Source organism: Plectrocnemia conspersa, unplaced genomic scaffold, assembly GCF_051122295.1.
Source record: "Plectrocnemia conspersa isolate PC_06_02 unplaced genomic scaffold, ASM5112229v1 ptg000004l, whole genome shotgun sequence".
NCBI lineage: Eukaryota > Metazoa > Arthropoda > Insecta > Trichoptera > Polycentropodidae > Plectrocnemia > Plectrocnemia conspersa.
This window is the reverse complement of record NW_028277168.1, coordinates 13,486,066-13,501,319: the sequence shown is the minus strand read 5'-3', so window position 1 is coordinate 13,501,319 and position 15,254 is coordinate 13,486,066. Positions and strand designations below refer to the sequence as shown.

Here is a 15,254-nt window from a genome sequence, read left to right as displayed (position 1 = left end):
GATATGGTGCACTACGTTCGTTGTCAAGGTAGGAAAATATACAGCGAAATAAGTCTCCAGGTAACTCTGCAAAAGAGAGCCAAACAATTCGGGTGTGTTTCTAATGTTCCGGAAATAAAGGTATTCACTTTATCGAAGGAGCATTAAAAGCGTTGGATTATAAAACTATTCTGGATTTTTATCAGTTTGGCAAATGCACTAGATAATGGAAAAAAGATCCCAGATGACACTTGAAAACATGCTGCTAATGTACAAATCGATACTTAAACCAGTATCTCCTTCTTCCACTATCGCCACCATCTAGAGATTTCAAAACAAGGTTCTGCGTATGATAGTTGATAGTGCCTGATACGATCCTAATGATGTTATTCTTAATAACATTAAAACATAATAAAATACGAAATAACGTACCAATACACGACATACAGACACCCGATCAAAATGGCAATCGAACTACTAGACTGTAGATCTGACGACACCATACGACTTATAACGACTTAAACCATCTGACATAATTGAGACATGACAAATACTTGGTTAAAAATAGTATTTTAGTAAAAATAAATAAATAAATTAGTTTTATATAAAATAAATTAGTTTTTGTATAAATAAATATGAAGAGGCATTCAGTGGGATGATTTCTTTAAATAACAATAATTTTACAAAAAAAATACTGTTTTATATATCAAATTAATGATAATAAAACGACTGTACTTATGGGAAAAAACAAATTTTTCATTTGTACAAAATTAAACTTTTTTTGTAGTGAAATTTACAATTAATAAAATAAATAACACTGATTCCTACATTTTAGCGTAAGTTGTAAAAAACCTACTCGTATGTCATGTTAAAACGGTAGATTTGCAATATTATTTTTAAAAATCCAACAAATATGTTATTATATAATAACATAACTCGTATGAATAGGTGCATATAATGTTGCACAAGTCATTACCATTCATCAAACGTATAAATCAAGCACTGCATACAATATGTCATAGCAGATGTAACGTTACATATTGTAATATATTGCATATTGATTACAAATTAATGTTATGACTTATATACATATATATTATCAGTATCGGTAAAGCTTTGATAAAACACATTTTAATTATTTATGGTCGAATTTTAATGTCTATTTGTCATTATAAAACCGCTCTATTAAATGGGTCGTGTCTACAATTGACATTCTTGGAAATTTAATTAGTAAATAAAATAAAATACGAAGGAAAACCAAAAAATTTGGTAAGCAAGCTAATTAACGAGGCATTTTGTTTTTAATTATATATTTTTTTAAATCAACGTAAGCATTTTTTATTACATACAAAAGTCATTCTTAAAATAATATTAAAATTATTAAGAAGAATATTGTTTACTTATTCGCAATAAAAAACATGTTATGTTTGCTGATGTATAATATTTTGACGAAAGTTTATAAATATGAAAATAATTTTTAATGAAATTTTATATTTTATTATTATTATTATTATATAATGTGTACATTGTCATTAATATTATATAATAAACATAGTAGTTATTTAACCTCAACATCTAAATATAATAAATTTACTGTTGTAAAAATGTGTAATAATTAATATTTGGCGATTTCTTGAAATAATATTTTATATTACATAATTTTTTTTATTCAGGGAAAATGTATTAAGAGCTATTTTGTGGTCAATTAAAGAAAAACTTTTAATGCTTGGATGTGTTTTTTACCAGCAATAATATAATAGCAAATAATTTCTTTAAAGTTGAATATACATATTGAAAGCAATTGCAAAAGCAGCGCTGATAAATAATCATTTCAAAACGAAACAGTATTTTCATTACCAGTGGTAATACAAAGATTTCTTGTTTTTACTGTCAATAGGAATTTTAAACTTCTCAAAAATTATGTAATGAAAATGAAACTATGTTATTACTTTCCTCCTATTTAATTGTATTTGTAAGCTGCATGCTTACATAAAAGTTTATTTTTGTTTTATAAGCAAGTAAATAAAGTTTATTATTAGGATATATACTAAAATATAGGTATATAATATAATAATAATAAAGTTAGTCACTGAGAGCTCAATATTGGGGACCATAGTAAGAGAAAGTTTGAGTCAATAAGAAATATTTTCTGGACTTTATATCTTTACTTACTGAAAACCTCGCTTATATTAAATACTATCTAGCAATATCAAATTGACTAGTGAGGCATTTCATCGATACATTTTTTCATCTATACTTTTATACATATACACAGTGCCAAACTTGAGTATGTATTATACATTCACAATATTCACGGTTAGAATTCATTTTCTTTTGTTGCGAATAGCACTATCGAAACAATTTTCAATATTACGCAGCCATGAAGGGAAGATATTTCGCCAACGGGCCCGGTGCCTATTTATGTAAAAGGGACACCGCAAAAAGGGAAACGCCGAATAACGAAATGGCTATGGATATTTTTTCCAGTCGAGCAACACGGCAAGAACGCGGTTCCTCTCTCGTTGACCCATTTAAAGGGAAAAACCGAGAGATAGGAATTTTTCGCGAGGCACACATAAAGAGAGTTGCCAAATTTTTTGTCGCTATGACGACGCGAAAAATTTTCAGTTTGGCATCGTGGAAAACAGTCTCCTTATCTGCAAAGAATAAATAATAATAATAAATAAAAAAAAAGTCAGACACGAGAGCATAATCGATAATACGCCTCGTCCATTGTGGCGTATTTCTCTTATTTTCCCGTTCATATTTCTAAAAAGAAGAAAAAAATTCAATCGCTCACTAGGCGTTTTGCCGATTTGAGACACGGGACGGAAAGAGGATATTGTATAAAGTTGGCACATTGTCCTGGAGGGGTGCAAACGTAGGGTGCGGCAGAAGAAAGGGTGGCGGGGCTGACGAGTCCGAAGGGCAGCTCGGGACTGAGTTATGTTGATATGTCAAAAGTCGGAAGGGGGCTGATGGATGACGAGACGAGTCTCGAAAGCCCTACCCCATGTTTGGACTGTCTCCAGCATCAGTGACACAGACAATGTATGTACTTAAAAAATACACACACATTAACAAATTGTTTGAATTCAGTTGTACAGTATATATATATATATATATATATATATATATATATATATATATATATATATATATATATATATATATATATATATATATATATATATACTGATTATAATACTGATTTTATCATAAATATACTTGACCTAACCGTAAAAAACCGTAAATATTATAGTTTCATTCAAGCACTGTATTTTAAAATATAAAGCAGAGTTGCATTGAAAATTCCATTATATATTTTGATAAAAATGTTTTCCGTTACAAATTTGTAAAAAGTGCTTTAGGAAATCAATAACAAATATTTTATAACCTTTAAATCCAAACCTAACGGATTAATCTGTTCAGTTAAAACTTACTGAACTTGCTACATGCAACCAGACGCAATTTCCGCTGCACAGCTTAACTAAGCACTTCAATTCACCAGAGTTTTCCCAAATGAGGTTTAGTTATATCTCGGAGGTGCACTTGTAACTCGTAAAATAACTTATTACATACCTACACAATTCAGCGGCATTGCGTTCTTTTAGGCCGTGAAAAAAACACTTCTCAATAAGCGACCTTGCTCCAGCGGATGTGAGCGTGTCTCGCAAGGAGCTAAGGACATATTAGTCGTATCATTAAGAAACATTTGTATCTTTAAACGCACGAAGGTTTAAACCATATTTAAGAAAAATATTGTATAACCTGCTATGACTAACTATTGTTATTTTTTTATTTATAGTTAATTCTAATCTGTACGTTGTCATACTTTGAAAACGATTTTTTTCTTTATTTTATTTCTATTCTAGAAAAAGTAATTTTAATAAAAAAAGTGCTGATTGTTTGATTTTAGTGAATCAAGTGATTAACTTAAATTGTTCAGTTATAGCTGTCTTGTGTTTTATTGTGTGTTAATTACATCAAATTGACAGTGACGATGTATTTATGGAGGTTATTAACATTATTTCTAATCCACGAATCGAATTTTTAAATTTGTTTGTATATTACATTGTAACCTAAACATCTGAACATGACACACCTATGATGTTGTAATGTAGAGTAACAAGAGTAAATAATTATTTTATTTACCTAAATAGAATAGTTTCGAATAAGTTATATATTCAATAATTAAGATAAATTTATTCAGCAACGAGTTAATTGTCTATGTTTGCACATACATATTTTTATTGCATGCACATAATTGGGCATAAGTCACTTTTACATTTAAAAATTCAATAATTATAATTATTGCATATGGTATTGGAGATTTTTAAAACTAATACCTTTAGAATAATTTTATCTACACAGATCAGAGCTCTTCGACAGTTTCTCTATACATTACTAAATATTACAACAAAAGTATTGAATATCTTAAGCTATTAGATCAGAATTTCTGGAAATTTAAAGGGTAGTTGACCGATTTTGCTGCTATCACAGTCTACAGTAAGAATAATGGATTATTCATCAATACAATGCCGAATTCGTGTTTTTTTCTAGTAACGAGTTTCTACTTTCATAGAAATACTAAGTCAATATATTGAAGAAAAACTTATTTGATGAAAATGACGCCAGAATGATTTTTGCAGCGTTGATGTGCAAAGTAAAATTTTATGCGTTTCTTCATCGTGAAGTTTTCTATACTCCCCAAGTTTATTTTTTCAGAATTTTAATAAAAAATAAAATAATATATAACCACGAAAAAAATGTTTTTTCTCAAAATAACAAAGTGAGTTTAGACCACTTTAAATAAAATATAAAAAAACTATCAAAATGTGTAATGATTATAATATTTTTTCCCATTTCTCAGGAATATAATACCTGTTCTTTATTGACAGTATCAATTTCAAAGTTAATGCGTAGAATTTATACTGTTGTTTAAGAACAAATCATATTACTCGATACGTTACAAGCAATTATACATATGTATCCAATAGATTTTGCACTAGTAGCGTTCATTCATATGCAAAATTCGTGGTCAGTACAAGACCGCCCTTGTGATAAATATGGGACCCCTAACCGGGTGGGCGCATATTTGGGCTGCTTTATTTACGTATGTATGAGCGAGCACCTTCGTCGTCATGTGCGTTTCAATATTCTCCGCAATCGAATACAGGTGAGCCAACAGGTGCGCGGAACGGCACCGTTAATTACGGGGTGGGTCACGTGATCAATCGTTACGGGAACCGGGTTAGGGTTCCGGTTCGAAATTGCCGTGCGTAACGCGCACAGCATCCTGCAGTAGGCGGACGAAATGTTAATTAGAGGGGGCGTTGTTAGCAGACGTGGAATAGTGCGATTATTAATTTAGAGAAACGGTCGAGATAATAAACTAGTGCGTAAGGAGAATTAAAAAAATCTGTGAGGACAAAGTTATAATTAATAAAAATTACATTTTCAGTACTGTAAGTATTATTAAAAGCAATAGAAAAAATATGAAGATGTTTAAATTTAATTTTTTTTTTTAATTGTACTACCCTGGCTTTTATTTTAGCATATTCATTAATTACATAATTAATAGCTTAAGCAATTTTTTTTACTGGGGCGGCAAAAATACTAGCAATTATGAAAGTAAAGAATTTTTTTTTATATTTTGTATGTGAATATACTTATTTTTTTACTATCGCTAGGATTCTGGATTTCTACTAAAATCTTAGGTTTAAGATCATCAATATTGTGTGGGTATTATGTAGACCTTGCTATACAAATAACACCACAAATAAAAATCGCATATTATTTCCTAATCAATTGTTTATTATTGTCGTTAAATAACCGTTGAGTGTCCTCGATAGAATCGCTTTTTTGTAATACGCCTGAAATACTTGATACATTGGTTAATGATTAATAAATGTAATGAAGATAACAATACAGTATAGTTAGTTGAATTACTTCAACTACAGCTGTGCCTGAGCAAATCGATTTTTATCACTATCTCAGATCTATTAACACATTTGGGTAAATCACTAACGCTCATTAATTCTAAGTACGACTGATAAATCAAGAAAGAATCATTTCAAATAATCATCCGTGGATTCTAACGATAATATTGTATAAACTAGCGACGTAAAATTGCATTTTAAATAATTATTCAAGTGTTATCCAACTTATTTCGTTTGGTACTACACTACATCCATAACTTTAACCATTATTTGCTAACAGAAAAAATTGTATGAAATACCAAACAGCCATATACTAATTTATTTTGTTGCATTTTTATCAACAAGTTGTTGGCTGTAATGCTTTATTTGATAGTCTGAAATGCAGACTATTTTATATTTAATTTCTAACAACATAATTTTTGTATTGTATGCATCTAACTGATTTGATGTTTGTTTTTGGAAGCATTTATTATATAGTCGATTTTTACTTACTTTGGATATTTTTATTGTGAACATTGGGATAATAAAATTATTGTATACCATGATTTTCAATTTAAAGCATTAGGAGCAAAGTTAAATTTATATTATAAGTACAGGCTATATATAGGGTCAAATTAGTATACAAAAGAAATATTGCTATATAAGTATAAATATTAATAATAATTTTGATCCAGGTTTTCTCAATCCCACGGGTGAATATCGAGGTCATGCTAAGGTATACATTACAATACGTATCATATATCGCATTGCAAGAACTATTACACTTATTATATTCTTTTAAAACAGAGTATATTTATTAATTTTTTAATAACCAAATATAAATTTTTGATAAAATTTCACTAAAAAACATTCTGCCAAGTGTAAGCAAATTCAATTTTGTGCGGTTTTTATACCAACAATTTCACTCATTTTACTTTAAAAAATCATAAATACAATCTAGAGTCCAAATTCAGGTCGTGCTATTTTTGAATTCAGGAAATTCAAGAGGAAGCAATATGTCAATAAAATGTTAACCATCTGGCTCCAGCGTTTGCATATTAGAAAGCGCGTAGATATATTTATATAGCATGAAATGCTTTTTATTTTTAGATGTACATTTATTTTTGCCTAACTTAATATGGTTTTAGTATACTTTCACAAAAAGCCTGAACATGTTTTGCTATTTCTAATATGTAAATAGTTAATAGTAAACAATTCACTATGATAAATATATTAATTGTGAATATTCATTTTAACTATTATGCAGCAATATTACGTGTCTATCAAAATAGTACTTAATAAAAATAGTATTACAAAGTATAAAAATATGCTTGAACGATTAAAGTGGTTGGATGTAAAAGAAAAATTAGGAATAAATATTTTTATATTTATAGATAAGTAAAATAATATGTTATAGTGGTAGTTCAATAATAAATAAATTTATAATACATATATTTATTACCAAAAAGAGATATAAAGATTGATAATATTTTTAGGATAATATAATTTTAATTATATTCAAAAAGGGTTAAAAATAACTGGTTTTCTAAGAAGAATCAAGAAATCTACGTTCTATAAAATTCTAGTTTTAATTATATATTTTTATTATTTGTATTTATTTTATATGCTGTAATATTTAAATATAAATATTTTTTGATGCCTTTATGACTATTGCTAATAAATTATAAAACGTTTCGATAATAATAAAATACACGTAGTTTCTATATTATAAATATCTAAAAAACGTATTGTTATTAAATACACGTATTACTAAAACAAAATATAAATTATATAAAAAAATAGATAGTACATAATGTTTCGTTTCCCTTCAATATTTTGTCAATTACCGCCATCGGAAGTATTTTACCGAGTGAAAGTCATTTATTACCCGCCGTTGCCAATAAAAAACATTTAACCGTTGACAAAAAATATATATATAAAGTAAAACAGCAAAACGTCGACTAAAAAAAGATACAATGCTAAATTCGATACTTTCGACCTCCTAAATTTTCATTTTCTGCCACTACGTGTAAGCTATCGCGACAGAATACGGGCGAAAACAAAGTAAAGATCTTTGATCTCGGGGGTCAAGCCTCCGGCGACAACCCCGCTGCCTGTTGGGCCCAGACTTTTCCGTGAATTGTATCGACATTTTTTCTTTTCTTCCTACCCCAGCCGTTCGCATTTATTTTCGTTCCGAATTATATTCCACCCGACAAAAATTAAGGCACAGAAAATGAAAACGCAAATACGAAAAACGCACAAAAAATAAAAGCGGAGAGAAAATAAAACATGATGTCGCTTAAGCGATACGGATAGGTCGAGATTGGGAGATTTTTTAGTCGACTCGTAGTAGACGAGTCGTTTTTAAAAATTCACCACTTCCCTTACAAGAACGGTTGATAACCCTCGGAAGTATCACACGAGGTCTCAAAACGATCTAAGGTCAGGCGTTTATTCGACCCCACGTCGTTACGTGTTAAGGGTGTGACAGGGGCGAGGTTCGCGGAAGGTTCCTACCCATTAGATATAAATCGAAATTGATTCGAAACGCTTGTGTTTATGTATGTATGTATAATCATTTAATATAGGTGATCTACGTGTTTGTCCTATTTTACTAAAGATTAGTACGGATTAAACCATAAGGTAAAATATTTAATCCTAAATCGTAGACTCAATGATAATAAATATCGTATATTATCTAAACAACGATAGACGGTACGCAATCAACAAAAGTACAGGAGCATGCATAGAAAGTCATGATAACCCTAAAATTTGCGAATTCACATACTCTCACACTCATATAATTTTATGATTATTACATCTCACATTATTATTGTATATAGTATGTTACTAGTGTTTCTTTTTAAGATTTATTTCTCAAGAATTTACTGAGAAAATGCAAAACCAAAAGTTTTTGATTTTCGAGATATTTGCTGATTTTTCACGAATTTTTATAGTAAAAATTAAATTTCTGCGAATATTTACAAATGTTTTATAATCACTGTATTTTTTTTATATAGCTGCACAAGAAAAGGTGGGTCTGTGCCAGATGTTTGAATATATTAGTGCTTTTTTTAGTTTTAATAGAGGACGAAATTATTTGAATAGCAAAAAATTGTTTACAACTTTCTCAATTACTTTAATCAGTCTTATCTTTGCTTTGGTGATCTAAACGTTAAAATCAGATAAGAAACCGCTTCGCGTAGAAATTGGCGGATTGCAAATATGTATGGGGGCTTTCTACAGAGTGACGCTATGAAATTTTCCTATTGCTGAACTAAAATCTCGTTTAATCTACATCAAAATAGGTTTATTTATCTTTATCTTGTTCGAAATATAGAAAATCTATAGTAGCAACAGTTGTTATTGTCAATTTTTATTACGATTCGGGTAAAATATGAAAGCAAAAAAATTTTCACTACACGACGCTCTGTAATCAATCAAAGTAGATCGATCCGTTTTGGTCCTAGATTATTTTCGTCCGTTATATCAAAACATCATCCTATTGAAGTTTTTTCTTTTACGATCATACATTTCTCTGTTCAGCAATATTAATAACAAATCTACAATAATATCCTGTACTATTAAAATCACGTACTATATAGGAGTATTACATATATTTTTTTATTTGAAGAAAATCGAGAAGTAAAAATGAAAATTCTAATATTTTGTTGTTACATAAAAAATTACTGTTTATAGTATTTAAAAACAAATTATTGTTAGTGCCATATTAGAATATCAACTGTAAAAAGGTTCCAATTACATTTTTATTTATTTTGTGTGTGTATAAGTGGTATAAACTAAAATTTTGACCCAGATGGTTAAAATATTAAGCTTAAGTAACACACCTGCTTCATTAGATATTGGATTTAGCAATTTAACAATTTAAAATTTTTTTGAATAACATTAGAATCATTTAAAAAATTCATTCACTTTATCAATATTATGTATATAAATATTTTAGGGTGAGTAAAAACGCTTCATAGCCAAAATTTCTAATCGCTTATGACAATTTTCGTAAATACACTGTACACACACACTTAGTATGTTTCTATTTGTGTGTTTACCAAGGGATTTTAATGTCGCTTTCGCTAATTTACATCCGATGTAACAAATTCAGAGTTTATGACCAAGCACAATCACTGCTTCTTACGCCGGGGGTGAATGTAGTAGTGCCCGGAAAGCAGAAAGCTTTGAGGAAAACCCTCGAAGAATATAAAGCCTGGCCGTGAGTGTTATGAAGGTTTACCATTAGAGGCACACGTTAAAGTGGAAGCACTTCGCCGCCAGTAAAAAATAATGTAGGGCCAAATGTGACCCCTACGTTTTATAGCGTGATCGATAGGGTCTAAACATAAATATAACAAAAACGAGGGCGAGAGGCCTCATCGGTAGTTCTTTTTGAATAAAATTGCACTTGAAGAAAAATATGTTCTTACCTGTAATACATGAGGCACACTAGGGCGTGGAGCAGGAGATTGAGTAGATGGTATCCTGCTGGTTGCAGCCCGTGGAGCATGTAGTTCCATCTGAACGTAACGACCGTGAGAGGCCGATACGATTTATGACTCTGCTCCTGTAAAAATAAAAATAATTGAGATTAATCAAAGTGTAAGGCAGCGTGTAGCTAGAGATTTAAGTCTGATTCAGTACTGCAAGAACTGATTTGGAATAAGAAAAAAAACAAAGGTATATAATTATAATTAATAAAACTAAACGCTAGATTAATGTCTGAGCCCCCTTATTATATTTTTATAAACAACTTGACAGTTGTTTATAAAAATATTTTTTATTCATTTTTCATGTGCGTTGTTCGATTTAACTAAATATACATATTCAGATTGCAAATTAACTTAAAACATTTTAACTATTTAAATAATATATATATATATATATATATATATATATATATATATATATATATATATATATATATATATATATATATATATCTATATATATATATATATATATATATATATATATATATATATATATATATATATATATCTATATATATATATATATATATATATATAATACGTGTAAGGATTTTAAGTAAACACTGTTTAAACTATATACCAAATCATAAAACAATTTTCGTAATGAAATCTTCAAATTTTGAGTTTCGTTGATGGGCTCCGTAACCGAAAAGTGAGTTTTTTGATTCGCAATACATCAACATTTTCATTGCTTCTGAAAAATAATAAAAAATACAGACGATCAGAAAAATCAGACGTAAATTTGATACTTTCATTTGTAATAAATGATATGCAATTCAGAAAATCTTTTTATTTTTTGCATCATTTAGTATCTGATCTTTAACGGCCATTTAATTTTAACGTATGTTAGTATTTGAATAAGGATTCAATCCCCTTTTCAGTCCACTCTGTGCTGTTGACGCGAGCGGTCGCATTCGCGCTTCGCTCCGTTATCGTACGAAGGACACCCCCGCTACCGTTCTGCAACGATAGACACGCCCACTGCAATTAGCTACAAAGACAGCGCCATGAAGAAGGCGCAGACGCGCAAGCGTTCTCTTGGAACGTTGAAGGCGTACCTAAACGCCTCACAATCAACTTCAGGCCTGCCAGACCACGAGTGGCAGGTACCCAAAAAGACATCGAAAGTTTCCCAGGATGCTAAGATGCCTCCGACCACGAGCCAAAACAGGTATGAAAAGCTTCCCGAAGTGATCGAAAGGAAGCAGCAGAGGATACCGCCTGTGATCGTAGAGATCACGGGAACACACCTCCAGACGATCGACTTAATTAAGTCGATCACAAAAACATCGAACTTCTCGTTGCGATACACGGGAAGTGGCAATGTGTCAGTACTTTGCGCGTCGTTTGAAGCACGCGCGTTGTTAATGGATGGACTGAAGGGCCAACGCGCCTTTCACACATTCACCGCCGACGACGATAAAACAGTGAAATCCGTGCTGAGAGGGCTCCCAGAGGTCCCCACCGAAGACATTGCCGCAGATCTCGAACGTCAAGGACTTAGCGTCGTCAAGGTGACGGCAATGAAGACCAAGACCGAGAAACAAGGAGACTCCAGGCTCTACCTTGTCCAGTTTCCGGCTAATACAACAACGAGCACTATAAGAAGCATCCGGTACGTTTGCTTCACCAAGGCCACGCTTGAAAAGTACAAGCGTAATAAGTTGCATTTAACGCAATGTTTCAGGTGTCAACAATTCGGCCACGCTGCAAGAAATTGTCAACGAGCTCCCAGGTGCGTCAAATGCCCCGGAAACCACGCCACGAACGAGTGCTCTAAGAAGGACCGAGAAGCACCCGCCATCTGCACTGGTTGTGGAGGAGACCATCCGGCCAATTTTAAGGACTGCCCTCGTAGGTTAGAATACCTACAGAAAACTCAGAAGAGACAACAGAGACCGACTCCCACTGTTCACTCGTCGCAGCCGAACAACATATTCAACCTCGAGCAAGCGCAATTTCCTGCACTGAAACCAACGAAACCAGCGTTGGTAAAAACCTCAACCACCCCAGCAGTGATCTCATCAGCCACTTCATGGAACGCCCAGGTTGGCGCCGCACCAGCACCAATAAACAAGGCGCCACAACGTCCCCAAACCAGGCAGCCTGAGGAGCCCCTCTCAGACACAATGCCAACTTCAGAGCTACGCAGGATGTTGCTCGTCCTTCAAGAAATCAGGACCAAGGCTGGAAAGTGTGCCAGCAAAATGGAGATCGCCTTGATGATGGTCGAATATCTCGATGTGCTCTTCTAAGGTGGGGCTCAACGTTTTGACGTGGAATTCACGCGGATTCCGAAATAAAACTGGAGAACTGGAACTGCTGATCAGTGAGTACAAAATTGATATTGTCGTAATCACCGAATCTTACCTCAAACCACACGTCAACGTTTTTATACCGAACTTTGTCTGCCTCCGGAGGGACCGTCTCTCAAGGCCAGGCGGAGGGGTCGCGATATTTGTAAAAAAATCAATTAAACACGCGCGCATTACAACAAACACGACTAATCTTGAAACTGTCGCGATACAAATTAAACACGATAATAAATTAATAATAATTGTCGCGGGGTATAATTCTCCCGGTGACAGGTTGCTTCGGGGTGACCTTGATGATGTGTTTCGTCTTGGAGAATCCGTGATATTAACTGGAGACTTTAACGCGAGACACATGCATTGGGATTGCCCCGGTGCGAATCGATCCGGTAAATTAATCTTTGATTATTTACACGATACGGACACTACTGTAAATTTTCCGAAATCCCCAACGCATTATCCTACCAACCACACGACTCCGTCAATTCTGGACATAACGTTGGTCAAGGGTAATTCCCGGATTTCAAACATGCACTGCATCCAGGCTCTGTCCTCGGACCACCTTCCAGTATTCTTTACGTTGGACGGTGAGGTCGAGATGGTGTCTGAGGTCGTTTTCAATTATGCAAAGGCTGATTGGAAGCGATTCAGAAGCATAGTAGAGTCTCGGGTATTGATTAAACGACAGAATTATACCTCAAATGACACTAAAACTATTGACGATGATATTCATTACTTAACATCCGTGATCGAGCAGGCCAAAATATCATCAATTCCGTCGCGTAAAAATATTTGGAATAACATAGAACTCACCCCAGAAATAATTAAACGTATTAAAATTAAAAATAATATGAGAAAGCAATGGCACAAAAATAAATCGCCCCAACTTAAAACTCTAATTAACAAACTAACTGATGAAATTCGCGTTCAAATTCAAAACATCAAAAACGCTTCGTGGTCGCGTAAACTAAAAGCTTTGAAACCGGGAGATAATTCCTTATGGAGAATGACGAAATCGCTTAAAAATAAAAACTCAAATATACCACCTTTAAAAACCGGAAACAACGTAGCTAACACGACTCAGGAGAAGGTCGAGATTTTAGCTGAGACATTTTCTACATCTTATCAACTTACGCAAAATTACATTGACCAAAAAACCCAAAATAAAGTAGACCGGGCAATTAAAGATATTAGTAAAACTCCAATAGATAAAAAATCCATTAACCAAGTCGGCATATCAGAAATTCTTAGTATTGTTAAACGATTATCAAATAGAAAGGCTCCAGGTATAGATAAATTAGAGAATATATTGATTAAAAACCTTCCTTTTGTTTGCTTTAAGTACTTAAATAACATTTTTAATTCATGCTTATCTTTTGGATATTTCCCAATAATCTGGAAAACGGCAAAAATTCATCCGATAAAAAAACCTGGCAAAGCAGATAACATACCAATTAACTACCGCCCGATAAGTTTACTTCCCTCATTTAGCAAATTATTTGAAAAAATTATATTATCTCGATTAAAGGAATCTCTTAATAGCAAACTCATTAATGAGCAATTTGGTTTCCGCGAAAATCACTCGACTACGCATCAACTTAATAGATTAACAGAGCACATATCTGCCGATTTTAATATGAAAAAAAGTTCTGGTCTTTTATTATTAGATATGGAAAAGGCTTTTGATACAGTATGGCATGATGGATTAATGTATAAACTTTTAAAATATGAAACTCCCTATTACATTATTCACATGTTACGGTCTTACCTGAAGAATCGAAGCTATGTTGTTTCGCTAAATAATACATTTTCGACACCGCGTAAAATACCAGCTGGTGTTCCTCAAGGAAGTATACTTGGCCCGTTTCTCTTCATTCTATATACTAATGATATTCCAATGTTAAAAAATACTAAACTCTCAATGTACGCTGACGACACTGCAATCCTTACTAGTTCTTATGGTCTTAAACCTATTGCAGTTAAACTTCAAAAATCCCTTGAAAACTTAAAAAAATATTTTATGAAATGGAGAATTAAAATTAATCAAGACAAAACAGAAGCAATAATATTCACTAAACGTAGACAACCCTTGCCTGCACCCATTAAAAGTGAACAAGGGCATAACATTGAATGGAGAGCGAGCGTTAAATATCTGGGTATACACCTGGACTCCAGACTAAAATTCAATAAACATATAACTGAACTCCGGTCGAAAGGGCTCGGCGCCATTGCGGCTCTAAAATCAATATTTAATAGAAAAAGTGCGCTTACAATAAAAAATAAAATTCTAGTCTATAGACAATTAATCAGACCTGTTTTAACTTACGCTTGTTCAGTGTGGAGTAACGCGAGTAATAGTAATTTTAATAAACTTCAAGTAATTCAAAATAAAGCCATAAAAATAATTTATAATACACCGTTTTATACTAACCTTAAAAAACTCCACACCAAACATTTAATTCCTACCATTAAAGAATACTGTTATTATCAAACCGAAAAATACTATAAAAAAATCTCGCGAGACCACGCAAACCCAC

General features: G+C 32.3%; 2 protein-coding genes across 2 annotated transcripts in view; one reads left to right on the top strand and one right to left on the bottom strand.

Moving 5' to 3' along the window:
• Window positions 1-15,254, bottom strand: part of LOC148235982 (protein O-mannosyl-transferase Tmtc3-like) — a 215,101-nt gene that overhangs the window by 146,275 nt on the left and 53,572 nt on the right. Inside the window, exon 2 of the mRNA XM_088184850.1 lies at window positions 10,343-10,479. Within this exon, the coding sequence (XP_088040976.1) occupies window positions 10,343-10,479 (137 nt within the window). The remainder of the gene's footprint in view (window positions 1-10,342; window positions 10,480-15,254) is intronic.
• LOC148235983 (uncharacterized) lies at window positions 11,292-15,254 on the top strand. The gene is made up of 2 exons (XM_088184851.1): window positions 11,292-12,020; window positions 12,093-15,254. The coding sequence occupies exons 1-2, from the start codon at window positions 11,413-11,415 to the stop codon at window positions 12,658-12,660; spliced, it is 1,176 nt and encodes a 391-aa protein (XP_088040977.1). The 5' UTR covers window positions 11,292-11,412; the 3' UTR covers window positions 12,661-15,254.

What these genes read in the sequence shown, in the direction of transcription:
- LOC148235983 (XM_088184851.1), top strand. Translation starts at nt 11,413, where the DNA reads ATGAAGAAGGCGCAGACGCGCAAGCGTTCTCTTGGAACGTTGAAGGCG. An exon ending in AGCACTATAAGAAGCATCCG is followed by an intron (nt 12,021 to 12,092) that starts GTACGTTTGCTT and finishes GCAATGTTTCAG; the next exon opens with GTGTCAACAATTCGGCCACG.